Consider the following 23512-nt stretch of genomic DNA (forward strand, 5'->3'; position numbering starts at 1 on the left):
AATATTTTATCTCTTTTTTAAGAGGCAGTGAATTTGGTATGAAAAATTCACATCATCATAAACGTAAGCAGAGGAATATGGCTTGGAGAATAAGGTACCCTATCTATTTGCAACTATACAAAGGGGCAAATTAGCTATGTTTGTTAAGTAATCATTATCATTATCAGTGGAGATTTTCTATTACCATATTTAGCGTAAAAAGGAGTTTATACCCAATGCATTTTTAAAGCTTCGCTGAAAAAGAGAACCAAAAGAAAAACAATTTGAAAGAAAACAGGCTACAAATCGAAATCATTATTACGCATGCGCCGATGTTCTATTTGTGTATCAGCAAAGGCAAAATATATTACCAAAGAATGAGTGACCCCCACCAAAGAAGACGCCCTCGAATAAAAGACTAGACAATTACTCATTACATCACCGAGCGGTGGTGGGACGCCACATCACGGAATTTTTTGCATCGCAAAAGCAAAACAAAGACGAGGGAGATTCTCAATCTCACCTCTCCTCGCCTGGCCTGTCCTGGCCTGCTCTTGTTTCTCTTACGGCTTCATCTGTGGATCAGATCAGATCTCAAACGGCATAGTGGACCACATTTCCTAAGATAATTATCAAATGGTTCTAGGCATCGGGTTGGGTTAAAGTCGTTATCAGAAATCAAGAAACCGCCTCGAGATAAAATGGATATTTTTATTTTTATTTTTGTCTTTTAATTTTAGTTCATATTAAGAATGTAATCGAATTAAGAATATAATCGAATTGAGTCGAGTCGATACAATGAAAGGTTTGAATTTGAATTCGACTCATAACTTATGGTTCAATATTCGATTCGAATTTAATCGAATTTTATTTTTTTAGTTTAAGCTCGATTAGTGATCGAAATCAAACTACTCGAATTCGTTCGATTAAGCTCAATTAATATGTAAAAATAAATTCAATTCGTATATTATATAAGAGTTCGATTATTTATATTCGAATTCGAATTCGAAATATTTTTATTAATTAAAATAATAAAAATATATTTAAATATAAAAATTTTCTATTAGATTCACGAACTACTTGAATCAAGTATAAAAATACTCAAATTCGACTTGATTGATAAATCAAATTACTCGAACTCAAGCTCGACTCAATAATAATCGAATCGAATTTCAACTTGAGTAACTTACGAGTATTAATGTATCATTTACACTCCTAATTCACGTCCACTCTTTACAGTCTATCTCTTTATCCTAAAAAACCTCACTTACCTCTATTATGTCAATATTAATCACTTCTGTTGAAATTTTTGTTCTTATTTATAGTGACAATTATATATCTCATTATTAAGGATATTTGAGATTTTTTGCTTGTATGAGTTTATTCAATACTTCAATGTTGGAATTAGTTACCAGTTCGAATTTGATACAAATTTATATATTTTGGGAATTGTTTGGAATATGTTCTTATCTATTAATAGGATCTTGGTTCACACGACCTGTTGCGGCAAACGCTTCTCAAAATGCGTTTGTAACTAATCGGATAGGCGATTTTGGTTTATTATTAGGAATCTTAAGTTTTTATTGGATAACGGGAATACTTTTTCCACAATTGACAATGACCATACAGACTTCGTTTTATCCACGGTCGCTGACCAAACATAATCGCCTTGAGTTCTACCATCAACACCGTGCACATACCACAGCAGCACTAGTCCCATTTCATCTTCATCATTGTTTTCAAGGAACGAAAAATATGGGAGAAAAAAGAAGAAAATTATTATAAAAAGGCGCATCTTATTAATGGTAGTTCATAAAAACACACGAGAAACACCAAATCCAAACCCAGTGACCACAAAAAGAAAAGCAGAAAAACAAGTCTAAAGGACAGAGATATTAAAAACTCTCAAGACATGAAACACCATCTAAAGTAGACATCAACAACATCAGTTTTGTCTCTTTTCTTTTCTTAAGAAAGCTGTCCACAGTCAGCAATAACAACAGGCTTAGAAGTCCTTCCACCGCTGGACCCAACCTTCTCAATGGCTCTAACCACATCCATGCCGTCAACAATTTGTCCAAACACGACGTGCTTTCCATCGAGCCACTCAGTCTTGGCCGTGCAAATGAAAAACTGAGATCCGTTAGTTCCGGGTCCAGCATTAGCCATGGAAAGGACACCGGGTCCCGTGTGCTTCTTGATGAAGTTCTCGTCGGCGAACTTGGCTCCATAGATGGATTCACCTCCGGTGCCGTTTCCGGCGGTGAAGTCGCCTCCTTGGCACATAAAATTAGGGATCACACGGTGGAAAGAAGAGCCTTTGTAGTGGAGGGGTTTGCCGCTACGGCCGACACCTTTCTCACCGGTGCAAAGGGCACGGAAGTTCTCGGCCGTGCGAGGGGTGCAATCGGCAAAGAGCTCCATCACAATCCGACCAGCGGGTTGGCCACCGATGGTCATGTCAAAAAACACCTTGGGGTTTGAAGCCATGGTGAGATTTTGGGTGAAGAAAGATCGGTAGATGGGGGGATTTTTTTGTTTGAAGGGTAGTTAGGGTTTTAAACAAGAGTGAGGGGGTTATATAGGAAGGAAAGGGTTCTGGACCGTTGAGAGATGAACACGTGGGTTGATCGTAACGGTGAAATATTAACCAGGGTTAGGTTTAAGTTTTGACTAGGATTAGTCTTTGGGCTCCGAGGGGGTTTGGTGGCAGATGCTTTGTGTCTGTCATTATTTTGTAGGGAAGTAAGGCTACGACGCCGTTTGTCGTTATTAAGTAGTACGGATTCAATTTTAATTTTCTCGGGCCTTCTGAATTTAATCAAATCAAACAGTCCACATCTTTCAGACCTAATAGTTAGAGGCTACTTTTTTTGTTATTTTTCGAAGAAAATGCCTTCCTTTGACGTTTTCTTAAACTTTGGAGAAAAAATAAGAAAATGCCACGTGGAGATAATCTAAATATCAACTTTGATATCTCCTCCTCCAAACATATTTAATTTATTAATACAAGTCTTGCAGGATGAGATTACAATAAAAATCCACTAAAACATAGCGTATCAGACGCGGAAGTCTTTCGCTTCTTTTTTTTTTTTTTTTAATACCTTTAATAAGGTATCACTTGTTCACTACTGAACGTGGAGAACTGGAAATGCTCATGGCGGACCCCTCATAAACCAATTTTGTGGCTTGCTGCTTTTCCTTTTTCATTTTTCAACTTTCTCTTTTTATCTCAAACAGACACGGATAATCCATTTTTGCTACGTAATTTATGTTTGCATATGGTAAACTGATCGCCTTACAAATTTATGAATAAGCTATGCAAATCTAATTGGGGAAAATAAGCATTTAATTTCGTTGAATGATCATATGACAAACCCCCAATCAGATTGACCGCAAGAATCCACTCACCCATGATGACGTTTGAGGTGATCTGAAATCACACGTTTTGCACAACACTCTCTAATGAGCTTACGCACAGAGGTACGGCCATTCAAATAGTCTGGTTTAACTTGGGAAAACAAACAAAATTAGGCAAGAAAAAAAAAAGAATCATGTCACCTGAGGATGACCGTGGGAGATATTTGTCATCATAAAAGATAATCTCCCTGGAATCGCAAAAGGAATGGCCAGAAAGGGAATATGTGTTGCAATTTTATGTTGATTGATTAGAATGTGATATATTTTATTTTAGATAAAAAATTTAATCATTGATAAATAAAATTAATTTTTTTATTAATTTTATTTATATTTTAAATAATTATCGTACGATAAAAAATTATAATTATTTAAATATAAATAAATTATTATTCATAAATATTATGATTATATAAAAATTCATAATTATTTGAATAAAATTTTATGTTTATTTATTTATTATAAATAAATATTTTAATATAATAATTTTAATTATTTTTTATTAAAAAATTTAAGGTTTTATTATATCTTAAATGCATAATTACTTTTAAGAAAGTGTTTGTAACACTTCAAAGTTAAAATTTTTTTTATTATTATTTTTATTTATTTTTTTTAATAATTTAAAAGTAATTATGATAAATTTATATTTCGTATGAAAAAGATATAATGAAAAGAAATTAGCATGATTTAGAGATTAATATTGGAGAAGGCTCAAAGTGTTTACAGATTAATGTCTCTATAGACTAAAACGTTAATTTTCATAAAAATCTTTATTAGAGGTATATATTTTATTTTTTGCATAATAACTAATAAAAAGATTAACCGAATGAGAGAAACACGTTAATAATTATTTTATTAGCATGTAAAGTCAAAATACAACATACAAAATATTGATTATATTGCATAAGTTTATATATATATACTAAAATTAACTCTACAATTAGATTTAATAAATTGTATTATATTTATTTAAAAATTTGATGCTTATAAAGATTGTGATAGGAAATAGCCTGAAAACATAAAAGAAAAATACATAAATCGATTTATGACCAAAAAAATTATCACTTGTGATCAAGTAACGAATTAAATTAGGTTCTAATGGAATGATCGATTATTTAATTATCATGTCTCGATTATATATATAACATGCAAATTATCTCATAGTTTCTATGAAAACAATTAGAAATGGGTAAAGAAATTTATCATGAGAAATTAGATACAAGTAAAGAATATATACATAAAATAAAATTTGGCTACAATATTAGTTTTATTATTAAATCATAGCACCAAAATTGAGATAATAAGTTGAGTCAAACTATTTTGTATAATTCTATCTTTGTTAATTGTTTTATAAATCAAATGTTAAAATATATATTTTTAAAATTTACTATTGGTTCAAATTTTAACTAGTGTTTAATTTTCATGAAAACTAATTAAAATTAAATTGATATATGTGAATAATTATTATTAAGATATGGTGTTTCATGGATTAATTGGTGGATAATATAACTAAATAATTGTTATTATTAGAAACATAAGTAATGTGACATGTATTTTACTTGTTGGATGATTACACTAATAGTGATTTTATAAAATAAAATTTTATTATAAACAATCACAAAGTGAAAATCATAAATAATCATCAAAGAGTTAATCAATTGTTACAAAAAAAAAAAAAAACATTGTTGCTTTTTGTATATAAGATATTGATTGAAAGAAAATTCATGTCATTAAAAAATATTAAAATATTTATCAGTTACTAGCATTTTGAAGGATGCTTATCAATATCTAATTCGGCATGTTTATAAATTAGAAAAGAACATGCAAATTCAATGTTTCAAAAACACTAATACGTGCATGTGTTTAATTTCATTTTGTGATGGCATGAAAAACATTAGTATAATTTGCTATATGTTACCAAAATGAATTGTATGAGATAGATTTTCTTTCTTATACATATAAGAAAGGTTAAACTAAGAAAATAGAATGCCATCATCCAATTAATACATTATTGGTTAAAGATAATGAAAATATTTTTGCTTCTTATACTTGAAAAATGGCCTTTTTATAAGTTGTTAAAATGAAAAGTGAATAATTTTATGAGGTTTTCAATAATTTCACGACAATGGTAAGGATGTGGTTGATTATACATCATATTAATATATGGGCTTAGATAATAATATTGGTTTATGAAAGCCGTAAGCTTTAGAGCTGACCAATCAATAATTTAACTAATGCAAATTCATTATGAATTTTTTGCATGAAATATGAATAGAACTTATATTATATTATTGTTTATACGATTTTATGAAAATGATTATTTGCATTCATGTTTCATGATTTGCATTGATATGGTGATCTAGATATGACATATTGATCACAAAATAATTATAAAAGTACTTAAAATTAGAGTTAAATACACTATAGACTCTTATTGTACACAGGTATATTAGTCATATGAGTAAAGTTTGAATTTATTATATATCCGAAAATATTATGACCAATTAAAAGTGATAAATAACAGAGATATATAAGCTACACAATAGTAGAGAAATAAAGTTTTCATAAAATTTTGAAATTAAATTTAGAAGTTTCAGTAGTAGTGAACTTGGAATTGGCCATTGGACAATTAATATATGCATTGAAAACTCATAATAACATTTGAAATAGTTGATTTTCATTAAAAGTCATCATTATAAATTAGAAAACTTTGATAGTTAAATCTACATGATTTACAGGTATGATATGGATTATTATAGTTAACTTAGAATAATCATAAGCCAAAATTGATGCCACAATTTTGATCACATTGTGATGATTTTTTGTTATGTATATGATTTAATTCATAGTTTGTACAAATAATTTATCATCTATAATTTTATATAATGAAATATTTAAAGTATTTTTACTTTGAAAACCATGAGCAATTAAAAAATCTTGTGAATATGAAAACTTTTATAATAACAAAATGAATGTTATTTGATCCATTTGGGTTAGTTTTGTTTATGGTAATAAAAAATTATTAATAATGTTCACAATGAAATAAATTTATGTAAGTATTTATGAATTGACATAAAAGTCTTAAAATGAGATTATAAAAGTATGATTATATTTAAAATTTGTTTATTGATGTAAACTCTTATATTCAGTTAAAATACAAAAAGTTTTGAAAATTTTATAAAAATATTAAGATATTTGCTAGTTATCTTTTCACTAAGGATGAATTCTAAGGCTTCATACTTTAAAAAATAAATCACCAAATAGTAGAAAAATAAACAAAATGGTAACTTAATTAAGTATATATAATATCTTGAATAATTGAATGAGACATTCTTTACTTAAAAAAATGCATACTTGCATATAGTGGAGGTGATAAGAATAAAAAAAAATAAAAATTACCACCATAGTGTTATAAAATTTTAGTATAATTTTATGAGTAAATTGTACAAATTAATAAGTTTAGACACTGATTAAAGTAAAATTATAAAAAAAAAAAGATCTTTAAAAATCTTAAAATGACTAAAATGATTTGATTTATCTATTGAGTTTATCAAATTGTACTAAAAATATAATTATATTAAAAATGTATAAAAGTACGAAAATAGAATGGTTGAAATTAATGAATATAGAGTTGTGGCCACAACCAAAATCAACTATTTCTTAAAATGATAAGAATGAAGCAATGATGTTTGGAGTATATAAATGATATGCAAAATGGAAATTTTGAATATATTAATTTGAAGTGATTATATTAGATATTTAATTTTAAATATGGGTAATTGTCATAAAGGAAAATTGAATTTCAAAATATTTAATTAGTAGTACTACAAGTAAAATGGATTTAAACCTTTATTATTAGACACCAATAATAAGAATCTAACTTTGAATTAGTAACCTCTAATTACAAAGTTTAATAGGTAAAAACAAGTTATTATTATGTGTTTGTTAGGTATAAATAAAATCCATTCAAATTTTAAAAATTAGTATGATTCATTATATGGAAAGAATAAGTTTTTTATACTTGTAAAGGAGTTTTAAATGTCTAAAGTAATTGACATATAATGAAAACTTTATCTATATACACATAAAAGTGGTGTCGCTTCAATAAGAATAATTGTGATATCTTTCTTATAAATGTTTATGAATAGGATAAACATATGGTCATAATAGTGTTAAAAGTAGTTATAAACCTTTGACAGAAGAATAAATAAGTATTATGTGTGTTATATCTTTAATTTTAACACTAAGAGTTAAAATTTAATCTGCTGATACTATCAACTTCATTAGAATTATAAGATATACACGCTAATTGAATGTTTAAATCGAGAGTACGTTTTTATATTCATAATATTTATTTATGTGAAAAATAAAAATTAAGCACCAACATTTCAAACTAGTAGAAGATTTTTAGTAGTTTAAAATATGATACATCTCACATTAGATAGAAAGATTTAATTATTAATAAATAAAATTAATTTTTGTATTAATTTTATTCATATTTTAAATAATTATATTTGAACAAAAAGAATTATCATATGATAAATTGTTATAACTATTTGAATATAAATAGATTATTTTTCATAAAGATCATGATTATACAAAAGATTATAATTATCTAAATAAAAATTTATGTTTATTCATTCATTATAAATAAATTTTTTAGTATAATAATTTTCACTGATTCTGAACTTTATTATATCTTAAAGTCATAATTACTTTTGAAAAAATATTCTTCAAGTCTCAAAACCAAAATTATTTTATATTATTATTATTTTTTTTTATTTTTTTTCTAACACTATATACATTCTATCAAGCATACAAAGACGTACGGACCAAATACCATCACGACGGCATTTGAAATATCTGCAGTTCTCGCATTCTCATTTTAAAGCTTACAAAGATCAGTTGTGTCCGCAAAAGAGTCACCTGTAATTTCTAGGTTTAAAGCACACCAAGATAGATATGGGATATTATCTGATTGAGGAAAGCATTCCCCTCCGTAGCTGAAAACTAGAGAAAAAAAAAGAAATAATAAGTTTAGACAACTATCTAGACAAAAACAGATCATTTTAAGTCATTTAGTGACTTTTTTTACCTTTCTTACAAGTTTAATATAGATTGGCATCCAGATGTTTTTGCACAGAGAGTAGTGTGGATGACTGATACATAATATTTTTTGAAGTCTTGGGAATAAACAACAACCAACACTTGGTGTCTCATTGTTGAAAAGGATGGCAAAATATGAATAAGGAAACCTATATCACTATCATACCTGCACCCCATGTAAAATCTCAGGCATCAGGAGGTCCGGAAAATAAGCAAGATCAACATATCCCAACTCCGTTGCCCTTTTAACAGCTAATAAAATATAACTAAGCAAGTAGCTATTCTTCTATCTGCACGGTAATGCATAAACATTGTAAGAGTGCTCAAGAAACTTCAGAACATCAAAGAAAAGATGCATGCCACAAAATCAACCACCACAATGAATACATTCCTGATTAGCTGCCGGTGTTTCTACAAACTTGTTGCTCCTAAGTTGTTTTGGTAAGGGTAAAAAGTAAAAGACAACTTATATCAAAATAGCATCTGCTCTCGATGACTGCACGATATGAGGGCTTGCAAGACAACTATTAAACTTCCTTCTAGTCCATCAGAAATCAGCTTTAGTGTATCCTCCCTTATCAAACTCCCTTCTTTCAAGCTATTTCCCAAATATACTGCACCAAACATAGCAGTATTGTCGGCAGAAAAACATCAATATTAAACTGAAAGAAATGGCATCAAAGGGGCAATTAGAGAATAGAACAGCCTCATAATTGCTTTACAAGCACGCACGAGAGTCTGCCGTGTGTACTTGAACAAGCACTGGCGCTCGATATAATACCGTAGCAGTACCTTCACAACAAAAGGAAAACCGATATAAAAAGGAATCAGACAACTTCATAGTGGAGAATACAAGCTATAACTAAATAACAGGTGCCTTACAAATATTTCCCGTTTATGACATAAACAAAGTTCACATCAAGTAAACAACTATAATAACATTATAAACCCATATAAAAGTCAAATACCGCAAACCCATAAACACGCATTAACAAATACATCAGTATGTATGTGTATATATATATATATATATATATATATATGTAGGGCCATCCATGTTTATTTATGATTAATTATGATAAACATCCAAAAAAAATCAACATTGCAATTAGAAGATAAGGAAGCTACTAACCGCATGAATAGGATCATGAACAATATAATTCTCAGCAGCATTTCTGTGACCAATATACCTGCAACAAGAATGTAGGACTGCACCTGATCCAAACACTGTTAACAAACCAAAACTATTATCAGAAATTCCGGAAGACCCAAAACTCATTTACTTAAAAAGTTCGCTTCTCTTAATCAAGCAAACAACGCACGGTGCCAATAGTAAAATAAAGCTTCAAACAACATAATAAAATCAAAGAGAGAAGGTTCAAATTGACATTGAAAAAAACTACTGTAACTAACCAAATACGAGCTGACTTGCAAAGCCTTATCTTTGAGATCAGGCTTAACAGTTTGCGTTTCGGTTTTGGTTTAAGAATTCTGGGAAAGTGCGATTGTCATTGTCCGTGAGCTATCCAGCTCAGAGATTCTACCGGGACGAGCACGTTTCAGTCCAAGTGAGATTAAGCCAAGGAGATCAGGGAGCGCACCCAAGGCCCAGACGAGCATTGAGGGCCTAGACAAGTAATCGAATCACAAAGTGTGCGAGCGAACTCGGGCTTCAAAAGATCATAAAATTCAACCATCATAACGATGAAAAAGATGAAGATGCAATACTATCAGTTGACCCCTGCCGTGGTCCTTCTCAAGAATCCAACCCCTTATGGCCATCTGGTTGTTCGAGGAATATGTCCAAGTATAGACATTCAATGTTAATGGTATGTCACACACCTAAACTAGAGCATAAATATTACATATATTGCTTTCTAATATTCAATAATTTTGATTTTTTTTAAAATTTTTGTTCTTTATAATTTTTGGATGAGATTATGAAAACCCACAAGCTTAGCGACGAGCAATAGCGTAAAATATGCAAGCAAATATACAACGATGTACAAAACAAAATAATCAGAATTGAAAAGAAAAGAGTAAAATAATATAGAATAAAATAGTAAAACTTTTCTTTGTGTTCTTGATCTTTTGTCACAGTTTTTTATATCCATCAACGTTTCCTCTCTCCATCGAACATAGTCTTCTTGTCTGACCTATCCCTCTGTCCCCCCTTTTTAATAAAAAACAATCTTAAATGAAAAACAAATAAAATTCGGTGCGGGAGAAAAAGGGGCAAAGAGTTTAAAAAAATAATAATAAAAAGGAAGGAAAGATGAAGACCGGTGGGGAGATTGAGAGACGGTAAAAATTTTTATCCAAATGAATAAAATTAATATAAGATTTGTATATGATGTATTGTTATATTTTAGTATATAGATTTAATATATTATTAATAAATTAAATTATATTTTTTATTGATAAATAAATATATAAAAAATTATTATAAAATAATATTATTTAATGTATTTTATTAATAAAATGAAACCATTAAATTTACGAATAATATTTATAATTTATATATTAATAATGTATCAAATATAAGCTTATTAATATATTAAATAAATTTAACACTCGATGTATTTGGTCAAGTGGACAGCACCCATCTTCCTTTTGATTTTTGTTTTCTCTTTTTTCATTGGTTGAAATAATCAAGGCAAAAAAGAGGATGGAAAAAGTATGAAATTCATCAGAAAAGGGTGGTTGCCACTAAATTCAGCTATGGTGAGCTTTAATTTGGACATCAAAAAGAGATCATTCATGCTTAACCTTTACAATTTTGCTTAAGCAAAAGAACATGCACGCACCAGGGCACAAACTCAAAGAAGAAGCAACAAAATGTGTGCAATATTTGCTTAATTAACTTCAGGTTTTTGATATTAATAATTAAGAAATTTAAGATGCGTTGGTACATAAAATTATGATAAAGTAAAAAATATAATATTATGAATAAAATAAAATAAAATAATATTATTTTATCTTATATTTGATGTTTGTAAAAATTAAAATAAAATAATTTATTTATTAATCAAAATTATCTTTTCTTAAAATTTAATAATTTAAATTATTAATATAATTTTTAATGATATAATAAGACATATAAATTTAATTTTATGAATTAAAAAATATTTTTTTTACTTCGAGAATATTAAATTATTTTATATTAAGAGATAATTAAATTTTTTTTATAATTTTTTTTTAAATATAAATCAAATATAATATAAAATAATTATTATTATTATCTCATCGATCAATCATAACATCGTACGCACCAAACATCATCATATCGTGCTATTAATGCAATAGAAAATTAGAAATTCACGCAGACTTAATACCAACTTAATTTATCTTATATAAATAATAAACTACAAGCACAATTCTTCTCCTTCCTCTCATAATTTAAACTTATTTTGTTGTTTTCTCCATTCTCTCCTTCAAAGACTTTTATTATTGCTTGCAGTGCTCCGGAACTTCTTCACACTAACCTTCATTAAGTACATCCACTTGCATCACTGCTAGAGTTTAAGGATGATAAGGAGCAAATGGTGGCAATGGAGGCCATTTTCCGAACTTGGGGTATGGCTTCTTAGGGAATGGAGGAATCTTTGGAAGTGGAGGAAGTGGCTTTTTGGGAATGGGAGGGAGGGGTTTTGGCTTGTAGATAGGAACAGGTGGTGGAAGTGGTTTCTTGTAGATTGGAACTGGAGAAGGGAGTGGTTTCTTGTATATCGGAACTGGAGGAAGCTTATGGACAGGAGGTTTATAGATTGGAACTGGAGGAGGAAGAGGTTTCTTGTATACTGGAGGTTTATAAACTGGAGGCTTATAAATTGGAACTGGAGGAGGAAGTGGTTTTTTGAATACTGGAATCGGAGGAGGTTTGTATATTGGAATTGGTGGTGGAAGAGGCTTCTTGTAGATTGGAGGGAGCTTAAAGTGAGGCCAAAGGAATGCTGAGGCACATGTTACTGGTGAGAATTTGAGCTTTCCCTTTAACCCAAAGTTGTGTTTCTCACCGCTTGTGGACTTGAAGACTATCTTGGAGGACTCCAGGCCATCATGGGCAGGGCAAGCCGCGGCTGATACACTGTGAAGCTGTGCATAGCATTCTTCCTTCAATTTGCCATCTTTAACCAAGTCCTCGGGAAGAGATACTTTGAAATTCCCTTCTTTATCAAGCTCGCCAGAACCTCGAGTTTTGAACTCCCCATTTTCTGGCTTGCAGTCTATGGTTACCCGAAGCCCTGGAAAGAGAAAGACAAATAGCATAAGATCATAATTGCAATATCCATGTTACAGGGACCACACTCTTTAATGACCCTTATGAAGGAAGCAGAGACCAAGAAACTGAAAGCTTTATTTACTGGTTTCGATCTGATCGAGTCTGAAGCACTAAAAGAACCCTGCATAGTATAAAAGAATGTAGTCCCTGAGGTCTGACTCTCCATAATTGTCACATAGTTCTTGTTTTCACCATTTTCAATTGCTTAGTAATGATGATAAGGAAAATTTTTGGTTCCTTACTATCAATCTCAAGACAATGCCAATGCATGGCTAGTGTTGTCAGCACATTTAAGATCTGAATAGGAGATAGCAATACCTGAAAATGCCTGGCTAGTCTCGAAGTTATTCTCTGCACAATCTGCACATTCTCCAACCCCGACTACCTCAACTGTTTTACCATCAGCATTGCAAAAACTCGCTACAAATAGCAGGGACACCAAAAAGCACACAAGTGCGCCTCCTCGAAACGAAAGGATCTGCATTGGGAACCAATCTTTTACGGTCCCTCCACAAAAAACAGCAAACGATCAGGAAACCAAATCAAGAATATCAGCTTATTAGCTGATCAGAAGCAATAAGGAAATATTGCTACAAAAGATTGAGTGATCAGATCGATAAACCAAGGCTTATTATATAATGATCTTAAGGGCAATCAAATTCAAAGGCTTAACGAAACCTCACTTAAAGGCCTCACATTAGGTTAGGGACCCCTTTGAGATGACTCGGTGTTATGGTTTGAAAATGATAGTAACGCGCTACACCGGCTTCATTGAGCAAATGACATTATCTTCATTGAATTAGCTATCAACTGCAAACAACTAAATTGTGCTGTGTGTGATCATGTCTTTAAACCTACTTACTAACTTTCATAAATATAAGTTTGCTTATAGATAAATTTGGTTGAACTACAAAAAATGGTCCTGCAAGCATATGTAAGAAAGCAGTACAGCACTAATTCCAGTTTTGATTTGCTTGATCCCCACATTATTGATGAGCCGGAAAAGAGAGAAGTGAGTGACAGCTTCACGTGAGGTTCAAGCTTATTGAGCACCAAGCATAGGCCCATAGCATCCACTGCATATACGATTGACAGAACTAATGAGTCAAGTGACTCTTAAATGAGCTAACAGCCAACGATACTTTCGATGAATTCAAGAAAATCCTGAATTTACCATTACTAATGGGATTATCAGGGTGAAGATAGACCCATTTCTTCTACCATCAAAGATATTTTAGTAGTTTTGACAAAAGGGGCATGCTAGAATTGGTAGCTTTTGAATAATTTCTGGTAAATTTACGTTTAATCAACCATGTGCAGATTGCAAATAGGGTTAGCTGTCAATGTCGGAAATTGATGGTTGGAATGTTAAAAACTAATTATAAATAAAAACATTTATAAAGAAGATAATTCACAAAAATTTAAATAATGATAGAATATGGTTATTGAATTAAAAAAGATAAAAATTCATCACCAAGACTAGATATTAAGAGATACAGAAATACCATCTTAAGAACTCTAATCAAGAATATAAAACTATAAAAGTTTATTACTTTAAAAAATCTACTTAAGAGAGACAAAACTTGAAAATAATTTAAAAGATTGTTTAATGATAAAACAAAATTTTATTCTACCTTTTATCAAAGAATAACAAAAAATAAATAGATTAGAAATATTCTTCCAAGCATGAGAATTTCATGAATTGCTTGAATCGTGTCTAAAATAATGAGATTTACATGTGAATATGATAATCTGTAATGTGAACGTAATTATTTGTTCATTTACTCTTATAAATTATATGATAATAAATCTGATCACAATCTTATTCATTTTTATGTTTTTTTTTTTCAGTTAATACGAACACAATCTTTTTATTTCAGTCCATCTTATTTTTGTATTTGTTCAGTGAATTTAAATAAAAAATAAACTTATTTTATTTTTAAATAAATCTTTATTAGTCTCAATTCAAATTATAAGATGTGTTAGACACTCTAAAATAAATTACGTGATTCAATACTTGCTATCTACTTGGTAGACTAGTTTTGCACTCATACGCAGTTGTGAAATAAATCCATGCATAACGATGAAGCAAATACTTTTTTTTTTTTCGAAACTTTTTAACATAATTTTAATGATGCTTGAAACAAGACTGGATTAATTTTCAACATTATAGGTCTTTTATAATAGACTACTGATGGAATTTTCATATGCTTAAGAAAAAGAAACCAGCATACACGATTACATCAAAGAAAATTGACAGAAAACTGTTCCCATAAGTTGGAAATTAAATCATGGGTTTAATGTCGAAAATTTAGCTAGAGGTCACAATACAAAATGTGGGGTCAAACACTACCTAATTCTCAATTTCAACAAAGACACCGTTAAGCACCCTACTACTAGGTGAGAAGAAATTGTGGATGGTATTTGTTCACAATCAAGCTACGACTTGTGCAAAATTCTAAATTATTTGTAGGGTAATGAAGGTGTTCGTGTAAGGTTTTGACTAGAGTCAGGAGCAGGCCATTAACAGGTAATCCAGTGGCCATTTGTTATTGCTGAACGGGGTTTTATGCTACGTATAGATATAGATATAATATGGCTATATTGCTGCAAATTTAGGTGATAAGAATTAAAAACACGATTGAATTAAATTCAAACCATTATGAGTTGAAATGATAATGTATAATAAGATAAGATGTATTAATTAATTTTTAATTTTATATTTAATTTAATTTTTTAATTTATTCTGACAATAATCTAATTTATTTTGTTATTAAGATTTAAAAAAGTATAAAATATTTATAAACTATAAATTATATTAAATATTCATAAAAAAATTTATTTTTGTAAAAAATATCATATATATAATCAAATATAATATTATAATAAAAATATAAATATAATAATTTTTTTATAAAAATAAAATTTTTTCAACTTTCATTTCTTTAACTCTTTCCCTAAATTGAAATATTAAAAAAAAATACCAAAAAATATTAAATTTTTACCTCTTTTCTTTCCTTTAAATTAAAAATTTATCCAAATAAAATTTTTTTCCTATTTTCATTACTTTCTTTTATTTTCCTTTCCTTTTCTTCCCTTTTCCTCAATTCAAACATAATGTAAATGATTGTGGAACCGATGAAAAAAGGCGAGCACACTGTAAGCGGTGAAAAATAACGGAGGCCATGAGCAAGATTTTTAACACATTATACCGAACAAACTAACTTTCTACATTTGGTGGACAGGAAAGGAAACAAGAAGCAAATGCCATGGTTAATGGCTTAGAGCAAGAAAATATCACGTGATCTGGGAAAATTCCTCCAAGTTCAATAAAATGTATCCTTCTGCCTCATATTAGAGTTAGTTCTGCTTCAAAAGGGCTCAATTTCAGAATCCCCAAGAAAATAAAAATGTAGTAAAAAAATTCTTTCAAATGCTAAAACAGCAAGGTATGTCTTTCCTGGCCTAATTCTCAAACTACCTGTGCCCTCACTTAAAATGCCTAGCATGAGTTAAAATAACCTGACTTCACATGCACCGGTCCATCTACTTCTTTCTTAATTTGGGAGCTGACTGAGTATAAGCAGTTCCCTGAAAATTATGACAGCCAAAACAGGAAATTATCAGCAACAGTCCCATAGAGATCTTTCAGGATTATCAAAGTCAGCAATTAACTCATGATTTTCTATGACAGAGGTTCATAAACCCGACCATGCTCATCGAATAAACAGATACGAGCAATTCAGGGGTGAAAGGAGTGAAAAGCAAAGCAATTCTGCTGAAATAGAAAATCATGGGAAGTGATGATGATGAATAAGCCAAGCCATACCTGAAGCCATTCATCCAATGAGCCATCAGTAGTCCCAGTTCCGACTTCCACCTTTGGAGCCCTCTTAGTTTTCTAGCAAAATAATATAGGCAAACAAATTAGGTTTATTCCACAAAGGAAACACAAGAAACATGCATAAATAGATACAAGAGCTTGTTCCTCTGGCTCTCTCTCCTTACAAGCATGCATGCCACAATAAAGTAACATTGCAAGTGGAAGCTTACTTCAATGTAAGAACAGAAATCATAAATATTAAATATTCCCAGCACAATAGCTTGCTGACAATTTGAAATTGGTCAATAATGCTAGAACAATTGAGATTTTCCTCCATGCATGCATAGATGTGCTCTTTTCTGAGAGACATCCAACAATATTTTCTATCAGAAAAAAGTCTTTTTAGATTGTATATTACAAATAACTAGTTTCAAACATGTGTTAATCAGGTCTCATGCATATACTGTAATATCATACATGGTTACCAGAGTAAATTAATATAACAACTGCAAGGTGGCACAATTAGAAAACCTTGGAGATGCGCTGAAATTGACCATGAAGCCATAAACCAAGGAGAACAAGAAGTGCAATCCCAAGAGTAACAAGAAAAACGGACTCAACACTGAGGAAACCGCCAGCCTCAACAACTTCAATGGTACCATTATAGAATGTACTTTGGTATGGGTGCTGGTCAATATCATAGATAATTGTACCCACAAGATCAAAAGTTCCAGGCTGCATCAAAGTTCTAGATGTGTAAGCTTAACTGCAACACTGTCCTCACAAAAACAATTTATATACAGCTCTAAGGCATAAGACTCCCAAGTAATCATTTACCTGCAAGTACTTGCTAACAGCAAATATGTAAGGGAAAGTAGCTTGCGTTGAAGGGGGTACAGATGCATTATTAAAGGCCTACATTGAAACAGACTTTTTCAGTTACAGAATCTACAAGCAAATGTCACAAGGCAATTTAAATCCAACAACATAGGCTGCAAAACTCCAAGATAATGAGGTGCATGATCAACTTTACAGAAACGGAGAAACTCAAGATCTTTTTCAAATAATCCAACAAGCATTAGAAAATAAAGTATGAAAAAAACAAAAACTCAAAACTTAAACCACAGAATAGTCAAACCGGCAGCACAGCATTATAATTGCACAGTGACCAATTAGAGAATGAACGTCTAAACTGTCTTTACACACAGTATCCTATCTTAAAATCAATGGAAGGTCTACACTTAACAGTTAAAGATACAGCAAACTCTACATTAGTGCCAAACTCTCCGTTATTGTTTCTTAAACTGAGATATAACATCTTAATGCGAGTTCAACATCCACTCATCATATTAATTAGCATCAGCTAAAATAATCAACTCCACTATAGCTGTTAAAGCTGATTAAAGTAGGTAAGCAGTTGCTAGGGGAACATAAACTAATCTGTCACCCACATATATTGGCCATATGTTTGACAATGTATATTTAAAGTATTCAATAAAAATACCATATGCTCTATATCAATAAAAGAACATGCATGACATGATTCAAAGCCTTAAATTTGTAAGCTACATTGTGTGAGCAAATATGAAATTATCTAGAAGAACAAACTCCATGAATGCTTAATTTTATTTAAAAAAAACTAATGGGCAAGATATTCAATTATACAAAATTTTTAAGTTAGGAAACAATAGAAATTAATCAAAATTAAAAATGAACTAACTAATTAATCATAAGTATTTGAAAATTTTAACCAGCACAATACTAAGAAAACCCATAATTACCTGTGCTGTAAGATTTTGAACAAGCATGCGATGATCAAAAGGGAGATGAACACTGGCTTTGACCGCAATGACATTCACAGGAGACTCCCCTGCAATTTAAAGAAGTAAACTAAGCATAAGAAACATGGCTAATGATAAAAAGTTAAGCATGTAAGCATCGCTAAGGGCAGACAGATAAATCAACCTATTTCAACACATAACATCACATTTCATTGTAAAACAAGCCAGTAATGTTGTGAAGAAGAATTAATTACCAACATTTTCCATCCCAACAAGGAGTTCTGTCTCTTCTCCAGCCAGAACCACTGCTCAAGTAAAAAAAGGTTAGCATTAGCAATTAAATGAAAATGTACATCACTCTCAAAATCATACAACATCAAAAAAGCTCCTACATTTGGCGCTATTTTTGGGGAAAACACAGACAGTTTCAACTCCAGGAGCAGGGCCAAAATTCCCATCACCGAAATCCTGAACATCCTCACCAACAATCCCGAGATCACCTACTTCTACAGCATCTCCAACATCTGCCTCTGGTTCTGATTGACACCTAGCAACTATCACACAAAAGAAAATTCATGTCACATGATAATTTAGAAACAATATTGCCAATTAATTTAATTATTAATTTATGAGAAACAAAAAGTAAACATAAATTAATGCGACAACAAATTCAACATCAAGAAATAACTACTTCAAGAATGTTATAGAAAAGAACATAAAAGTACTTGACAAGCACTCTTTTCGTTGCCTTTTGTTAAAGCAAATAGCAAAAGCTAAATTGTATGTTCAAAAGTCACTAAAGTATTAGTAAGAATGACTAAGCTTTTAAAAAAGAGAGAGAGAGAGAGAGAGAGAGAGAGAGAGAGAGAGAGAGAGAGAGAGAGCAATTGAAATTTCACCGCCATGCAATGCAGCCATGATCTATAATTTAGGAAACAAAGAAATCACTTCAAATTTCAACTATCGGGTCATAAATCGAGAGAAACAAATAATACCACATGGGTGTAATAAGAAAAGAAAAAAAAAGAACTAATAGAAAACGAATCGAATTGCATCTCATTTTAACATATCAAAACAATCGCAGTAAGCATGCAAGCAGAAAATCCAAAAGTAAGATCGAAACTCCGCAAAAAAAAAAAAAAAAAAAAGAGAATCGGTAAGCATAAATAGCTATTTAATGTGAATTTAAACCGAACAGATCCAGATCTAGAAAATAATTTACAAACCTTGGAGGAGAGGAGAGGCGAGGAGGACTAGAACAAAGAAGAAAACCCTGAAATTTTTCATCGCCATTTCCGAGAGTTTCTTTCCGTCAATGAAAAATAAAAAATAAAAATAAAAATAAAAATAAAAATGAAATGATCGCTGTTTGAGAACACTAATTAGGGCTGGGGTTTCCAACGCCTACAACTATCAGATCCCGAATAAGGGAGGGCTGAACACAAACCAAGCCAACATTGGACCTTCGGTCAATGGCGTGTTTAAGCATATACGACGTCGTTTCATTCCTGTCTTTCGTACTCCCTCTTCTCACTAATTTGTAAACGATTTTGATTTACCCACCTAACAGTTAAAAATCTCTTTTCCTAAAAGAACATTTTTTCTTTCTGTTATTTTTTTTTTGGAGAGTCCCTAAACATAAAGCAAACCATATATCGTACTGAAATGTGCAGTATTCAGACCACAGCACGTCATTGCATTATCAACTTTTAGATCTAAATCCAATAAAACAATCTCAGATACAAAATGAAGCTCCGAATAAGGCTACAGATAATCCATTGAAAATGTATACAATCAGTCCTCCCATGAGGCTACGACTAATCAATCTCCGTGTATGGTGTAGCGCTCCCATTTCTTTGTTGGGTCATATATCTGCCATGTAAAAAGACCAATAACAACTAAAAATTAGTCTTCACTCTTTGCCAAAATCCGAATATTTCTTCTAAGAAGGTTCCATTGCATCACAAGCAAGCACATAGAGAGAGAGAGAGAGAGAGACAGAGAAAGTACCTCCCATCTTGAAGCAGGGAAGATGTGCTTGTTCTTTTCATACCAATGCCTCTCGACTACTTTACCTGCATGAGACTGTCAACAATTGGAGAAAATGAGTTCATTGTATACTCCAAAAATCAATGCTAATTCTTAACCTCTTCAAGCAAGAAAAAGAGGGAGGAAAAATACCTCATCCTTCTCAATTGTAGCATCAGCTATAGTTCGAACATCTTCATGCACATCAAAATGGAAAAGCTGTTTAAGAAAAAGAACAAACAACATTAATAAGCAATGGGTACTAATAAACTCTACCAAGACTAAGATCTAGAATGATTTAGCAATCTGAAAATCCTTGAAAAGCAGTCTGCTGCGTTATTTAGTTCTTTTCCTCAGATTTATCAGAATTGAAAAAAGAAAAAAAAACAACTTTAAGCACCAAAAGATGGAACCACTTCTACCAAGCAATACATGGCAACTGCTATGCAGAAGAATTTATAGAGCATTAATTGTTACCGGTCCACTTTTGCCCCTCGCCTTATTAATAATCAGCTCGTAGAAGCTATGTTGCTGAACTTTCACAAACATGAAAAAAAAAAAAAAGAAATCAAATTAGTTAGCATCCATTCAACACATAGTTGTAATTAAGAGCCTGATTTCATATTTAACTCACGTGAGGAATGATAAGATCTTCTTTCACATAAAGCAGGTTTTCCACTGAAGTTGTTCGAATCTCTCTAAACTCTGGGGCAAGTTGCTGCTGAACTGCTCTAAGGAATTCTCCTATAGTGTCACCCTTACGTACCTGAACAACAGAAAAACAGAAATGATGGCTAAAACGAATAAGAAAATAAAAGCATTCAAATAGGTAAGTTTTGTTTAGGTAGTTTTACTCGCCTGGATCACCCGTCTATGGCCTGCTCCATCCCAGTAGCTGTAGGTAATTTCAAGGGGCTCATCTGAAACACAAAAAAACTCAGTCAAGAGTCAAGACATTGTTTTTTCATGCATTCATGTCAAAAAGGAATACGTCAGAATAAAACTTACTCTTAATTTGCTCCTGTTCACGAATCCATTGTTTCCGCAGCCTTTCACGCTCAGCTTGCTCCTCTGCCTCCCGTTCACTGAAAGAACATCCTCATCAACCCTAAGATCAAATGTTAGGTTCAATTCTGCTACAAGCATACACATTACATGCAAGTATATGCACATGCATGCATGGCACATAACCAGACACAAACATATGGAGAGAGATGTCACCTATCAGGCAGAAAGCTGGTTTCTACTGTGGGATCTTTGCCAAATTTTCCACGAGTAAACCTCTTTGTTTCTGAACTTTCTGCACAAAGCATAATGGAAGCTGCTAAATTGAGTCGAAGATATGAAAGAATCAACAATGAAGTTTAAGTCCCTAGAAACTAAATCAACATTGAAAAATGTATAATAAACAAAAAATGCAAAAATGTCATCTTATATCCAACCATATATGTCAAAAGAGCATGATCTCTAAAATCAAACTATGCTTCACAGCAGTGATAAAATAATTTAAGTTAAACAATAGTGAAAACCTATGTATAAATAAATTTACACAAAACTCCAGCAGGCAAATGAAAGTTATTATACATGATTGCCAGAAGTTCAATTAGCAATGGACAGAGAGCCATAAAGATATCCTACTGCCACCTAAATAACTTTCTCAGAAAGAATAACATTAACAAGTCAATAGCACAATATTCGTGACAGCTGGTAGGACAGCCCACAACAACAAAGGACTCAAAACATAGTGAATGTTTATAATGGCAACAACACTTTATGCTCTTATGCTAATCCTCCATGTTCATTGACCCAATGATCCATATAGACTAAATCCTTCATGATTGGAACCTATCCATGGCCCAGAAAAAATATTGAAAAAAACTAGTTGCAACCCTGGAGTACAAGGAAATTAAATCACCATTTTGGGCAGTGAAATTGATCCATGAAGACAACTAGCACAAAACCCCATTACCATTTCCAATTAGTAATCAACCTTAGCAAAATAACAACACACTTTTATGTCTGGTATTTTCATGCACTACTAGATTACCACTTTGTCATACAAATGTTATGTGTCGAACAAGATAACAAGTCTTAATGCAGTAAAATTTACCAAGACCAATTACCATTGATGTGATTCTTTAGTTAATTGCAAATCCAAGCTACAAATTTTGTATATATGAGACATATGAATTATATTGCAAAAGTCATAAATCTATTACTATAACATTTTTAAGAGTAAAAAAAAAAGAAATTCTCACTGTTTTCGGCATCTTCCTCTTCACTTCCATTCTCCAGATCATTCGCAAAAGATAGTCGAGGATTCCCCTTAACCTTCCTCTTTCTACGCTTTTGCAACTGAAGCTCTTCCTCCCTATAATATAAAGATGGATAATTATTAACTAATAAAGAAAAGGGATCCACAGAAAAATATAAAATTATATATGCCACTTACTCTTGTTGAAGCTTCTGTAGTTTCTCCTTCTCTTCCTCTTCGATTTTGTTTCGGATATTAACTCTCTATCAAAGATATCAATAACAATTAGGGTAAGGCAACGTATTTTAATAAGCATAAATAATATAATGGACTGCAAAATTAAGATATTAGATTACCTTCTCGACATATTGCTCTCTTGTAACCAAACCAACAGTTTCTTTCTTGAATGCAGTCTCAAGAATCTGAAGAAAGAAACAGAAAATTCGAAACAATGAAATATGAATCAAATGAAATTAACAGATATCGAAGGGGGAAAAATGAAAAAAGAAAAACCCTAAGTTCTAGGGGAAAAGAAAGGAGAGGAACCTCGGAAGTACTTGAGCCGAATTGGAGGAGACCAGGTTGGTCCTTAGCGGAGGCGGACTTGGTTTTAAGCTCTTGGATTTTGCGGCGCTCGGCTTCTCTCTGCTTCTCCAGACGTCGGATCCTCACTGCATCTTGGGCCGTGCCCACATACCCATCTCCCATGCCCGACATCTTCCGTTTCTTTTTCCTTTTCCCTTTTCGCTCGCGTTTTTGGGTTACGCCTCTCTCAAGCCCTTCTTCTTCCCTCCCTGCTCTTTTATCTCAATGACAAGCCGACTTTATAAACCGCCAATATA

General features: G+C 31.5%; 4 protein-coding genes and 1 long non-coding RNA gene across 7 annotated transcripts; all 5 read right to left on the reverse strand.

Annotated features, from left to right (window-relative positions):
• Window positions 1-1755: 1755 nt before the first annotated feature.
• Window positions 1756-2685, reverse strand: ROC3 (rotamase CYP 3). Its single transcript, XM_022907358.2, has one exon. It carries the CDS (start codon window positions 2467-2469, stop codon window positions 1948-1950), a length of 522 nt encoding a protein of 173 aa, XP_022763093.1. The 5' UTR covers window positions 2470-2685; the 3' UTR covers window positions 1756-1947.
• A 5547-nt stretch (window positions 2686-8232) lies between these two features.
• Window positions 8233-10634, reverse strand: LOC111308242 (uncharacterized). Its single transcript, XR_002692257.2, has 4 exons — window positions 9916-10634; window positions 9635-9729; window positions 8669-9294; window positions 8233-8406 (listed from the first exon to the last, which is right to left on the reverse strand). It is a non-coding gene; the product is annotated as an uncharacterized LOC111308242 (long non-coding RNA).
• Window positions 10635-11718: 1084 nt separating this feature from the next.
• LOC111308243 (proline-rich protein 4-like) lies at window positions 11719-13412 on the reverse strand. The gene is made up of 2 exons (XM_022906553.2): window positions 13103-13412; window positions 11719-12746 (listed from the first exon to the last, which is right to left on the reverse strand). The coding sequence occupies exons 1-2, from the start codon at window positions 13266-13268 to the stop codon at window positions 12025-12027; spliced, it is 888 nt and encodes a 295-aa protein (XP_022762288.1). The 5' UTR covers window positions 13269-13412; the 3' UTR covers window positions 11719-12024.
• Window positions 13413-16109: 2697 nt separating this feature from the next.
• On the reverse strand, window positions 16110-19847 carry LOC111308770 (translocon-associated protein subunit alpha-like). The gene is made up of 8 exons (XM_022907363.2): window positions 19615-19847; window positions 18781-18942; window positions 18643-18693; window positions 18389-18477; window positions 17445-17522; window positions 17139-17342; window positions 16614-16685; window positions 16110-16375 (listed from the first exon to the last, which is right to left on the reverse strand). The coding sequence occupies exons 1-8, from the start codon at window positions 19679-19681 to the stop codon at window positions 16331-16333; spliced, it is 768 nt and encodes a 255-aa protein (XP_022763098.2). The 5' UTR covers window positions 19682-19847; the 3' UTR covers window positions 16110-16330.
• Window positions 19848-20043: 196 nt separating this feature from the next.
• Window positions 20044-23466, reverse strand: XCT (XAP5 family protein). Of its 3 annotated transcripts, none has more exons than XM_022907362.2 (12): window positions 23217-23466; window positions 23027-23092; window positions 22869-22933; window positions 22675-22787; window positions 21638-21716; window positions 21425-21501; window positions 21275-21336; window positions 21051-21182; window positions 20894-20947; window positions 20570-20635; window positions 20399-20473; window positions 20044-20260 (listed from the first exon to the last, which is right to left on the reverse strand). In XM_022907362.2, exons 1-12 carry the CDS (start codon window positions 23385-23387, stop codon window positions 20210-20212), a joined length of 1011 nt encoding a protein of 336 aa, XP_022763097.2. In that variant the 5' UTR covers window positions 23388-23466; the 3' UTR covers window positions 20044-20209. The 3 variants fall into 3 exon arrangements, with proteins under 3 accessions (XP_022763097.2, XP_022763095.2, XP_089601707.1); XM_022907360.2 differs by having other exon boundaries at window positions 21638-21737; XM_089745581.1 differs by lacking the exons at window positions 20044-20260; window positions 20399-20473 and having other exon boundaries at window positions 20574-20635; window positions 20839-20947; window positions 21638-21737.
• Window positions 23467-23512: the final 46 nt, after the last annotated feature.

Source organism: Durio zibethinus, chromosome 2 (genome assembly GCF_047325235.1).
Source record: "Durio zibethinus cultivar Kanyao isolate XHJ-2024 chromosome 2, ASM4732523v1, whole genome shotgun sequence".
In the NCBI taxonomy this organism is placed as follows: Eukaryota; Viridiplantae; Streptophyta; class Magnoliopsida; order Malvales; family Malvaceae; genus Durio; species Durio zibethinus.

Excerpts from the sequence above, each read along its gene's own strand:
- ROC3 (XM_022907358.2), bottom strand. The coding sequence starts at position 2,469 with ATGGCTTCAAACCCCAAGGTGTTTTTTGACATGACCATCGGTGGCCAA.
- LOC111308243 (XM_022906553.2), bottom strand. The coding sequence starts at position 13,268 with ATGCAGATCCTTTCGTTTCGAGGAGGCGCACTTGTGTGCTTTTTGGTG. Across the intron at positions 12,747-13,102 it reads GACTAGCCAGGCATTTTCAG|GGCTTCGGGTAACCATAGAC; the intron begins GTATTGCTATCT and ends TTCTCTTTCCAG.
- LOC111308770 (XM_022907363.2), bottom strand. The coding sequence starts at position 19,681 with ATGGCGATGAAAAATTTCAGGGTTTTCTTCTTTGTTCTAGTCCTCCTC. Across the intron at positions 18,943-19,614 it reads CGCCTCTCCTCTCCTCCAAG|TTGCTAGGTGTCAATCAGAA; the intron begins GTTTGTAAATTA and ends TTTGTGTGATAG. Across the intron at positions 18,478-18,642 it reads TGTTGGGATGGAAAATGTTG|GGGAGTCTCCTGTGAATGTC; the intron begins GTAATTAATTCT and ends TTTAAATTGCAG.
- XCT (XM_022907360.2), bottom strand. The coding sequence starts at position 23,387 with ATGTCGGGCATGGGAGATGGGTATGTGGGCACGGCCCAAGATGCAGTG. Across the intron at positions 21,502-21,637 it reads ACCAGCTTTCTGCCTGATAG|TGAACGGGAGGCAGAGGAGC; the intron begins GTGACATCTCTC and ends ATGTTCTTTCAG. Across the intron at positions 20,261-20,398 it reads TCCCTGCTTCAAGATGGGAG|ATATATGACCCAACAAAGAA; the intron begins GTACTTTCTCTG and ends TTTACATGGCAG.